Source organism: Lipomyces chichibuensis (assembly GCF_038497645.1).
Source record: "Lipomyces chichibuensis strain CBS 12929 unplaced genomic scaffold V1513scaffold_157, whole genome shotgun sequence".
In the NCBI taxonomy this organism is placed as follows: domain Eukaryota; kingdom Fungi; phylum Ascomycota; class Lipomycetes; order Lipomycetales; family Lipomycetaceae; genus Lipomyces; species Lipomyces chichibuensis.
This window is the reverse complement of record NW_027117609.1, coordinates 1-1,595: the sequence shown is the minus strand read 5'-3', so window position 1 is coordinate 1,595 and position 1,595 is coordinate 1. Positions and strand designations below refer to the sequence as shown.

General features: G+C 47.5%; 1 protein-coding gene across 1 annotated transcript; it reads right to left on the bottom strand.

Moving 5' to 3' along the window:
* Positions 1-1,167: 1,167 nt before the first annotated feature.
* On the bottom strand, positions 1,168-1,590 carry V1513DRAFT_434643 (uncharacterized protein; the record flags this gene model as incomplete). The annotated part of the gene is made up of 1 exon (XM_066896485.1): positions 1,168-1,590. The coding sequence occupies one exon, from the start codon at positions 1,588-1,590 to the stop codon at positions 1,168-1,170; it is 423 nt and encodes a 140-aa protein (XP_066750218.1).
* Between the last annotated feature and the right edge of the window lie 5 nt (positions 1,591-1,595).

The following is a 1,595-nucleotide window of genomic DNA, read 5'->3' as shown; positions in this document are numbered from 1 at the left end:
CTACTCTCTGAAAAGATGAGGATATCGTCCAGGTAGACAATGCAAACTCTATCCACAAGTCCTTGCAGGGCATGATTGATATAGGCTTGGAACGCTGCTGGTGCATTTGTTAAACCCATGGGCATTACCAGGAATTCGAAATGACCACATCTGGTTCGAAAAGCAGTCTTCCATTCCTCTCCCGCTTTGATTCGAATCCGGTAATATGCCTCTTTCAGATCAAGTTTGCTAAACCACCTGGCCCCACTGACTCGGTCCATAATTTCGCTAATAAGTGGTAGGGGGTAGCGATTTTTCACCGTAATGGCATTCAAACCCCTATAATCCACACAGAGTCGCAGGGTACCGTCTTTCTTGGGTACAAACAAAATTGGCGCTCCGGCAGGACTTTTGGATGGCTGTATGAACCCTTTTTCGAGGTTTTCCTCCAAGTATTCACGGAGAGCCTCAAGCTCAGCTGGGGACAACGGATACAGTGGTCCATAAGGCGGTTGCTTTCCCTCTTGGAGTTCGATGCCCAAGTCCGTTTCCTCTCGGTTGGGGGCTAAGCGTTCCGCATGAACAGTTGAAAACACATCGGAAAATCGATCTTGCAAATGAAAAGGCAACTGACTATTCTGCACGGCTGTGCCCTGAATAAGAGGATTGATCATAACCAATGCAAACACTTGTGGACTCTTTATAAGCCGTTTCCGAAACCAGTTTTTTTTGGGGGGGTGGACAATACAAAGGGCTTTCGGCTTCCGTGCAGCTGGTACTGCCATGTTGTTTCCTGATTGGTAAGGGAAAGAGAAATTCCAAACTCTTGCAACGTTCCATGCGACAGTAATAACTCAGCATCATCAGAGTCTCGGTCAATGGCAAGGAATGGTCGATAGTGTTCTCGCACCACGCCACGATCATCTCTCATTCTAAATCGAACCCAGTAAGCACCTTGCGCTTCTGCGCTTAAAGCTCCGGCTGCTCTAATCAATTCAGGATACCGTTTTTTGTAAGGTATTAATTCCATTTGCTGTGCCCACTTGGCTGAAACATAATCTATTTGGGCACAAGTGTCCAGGTCAATTTTAACTTGATTAATTTGACTCATGCGACGAACGTGTCCTGGAACCTGAAGATGAAAAGTTGCCCTCAACGTTGGACCATCCTCCGGGCCAGAGGAAGGCCCTACTCGTTTTCCGAGGAATCAGTAAGTTCGGCAATAGTCGCAGACTGTATAGTTTGGACCGTGCTTGGTGGGTTTCCCTTCTCAGGACAGTCGGTTACACGGTGGGCCGTGGAACCACATTGAAAACAAACTGTCTCTCCCTTATCGTTCTTACCAGTAGGATACCTAGCCTTGTTGTCTCGTTGCTGACTGCTAAAGTTGCTTCGGGAAGTTCTTGTAACCCCACCATATACGCGCCCCAGACCTCGTCTTTGTACACCACCTTGTCGATATGCTGGAATGGAATGCTTGTCAAAGGTTCCACTGTCATTTAGTTCAGTAGGACGAAATCTTAATTTATCAGCATTCTCGAATCGTCGTATTCGAGATTGCTCTCCCCTGCGCTGCATTGCATCCCAAGCTCGGCTAGCCAAAGCAACCATGCCCT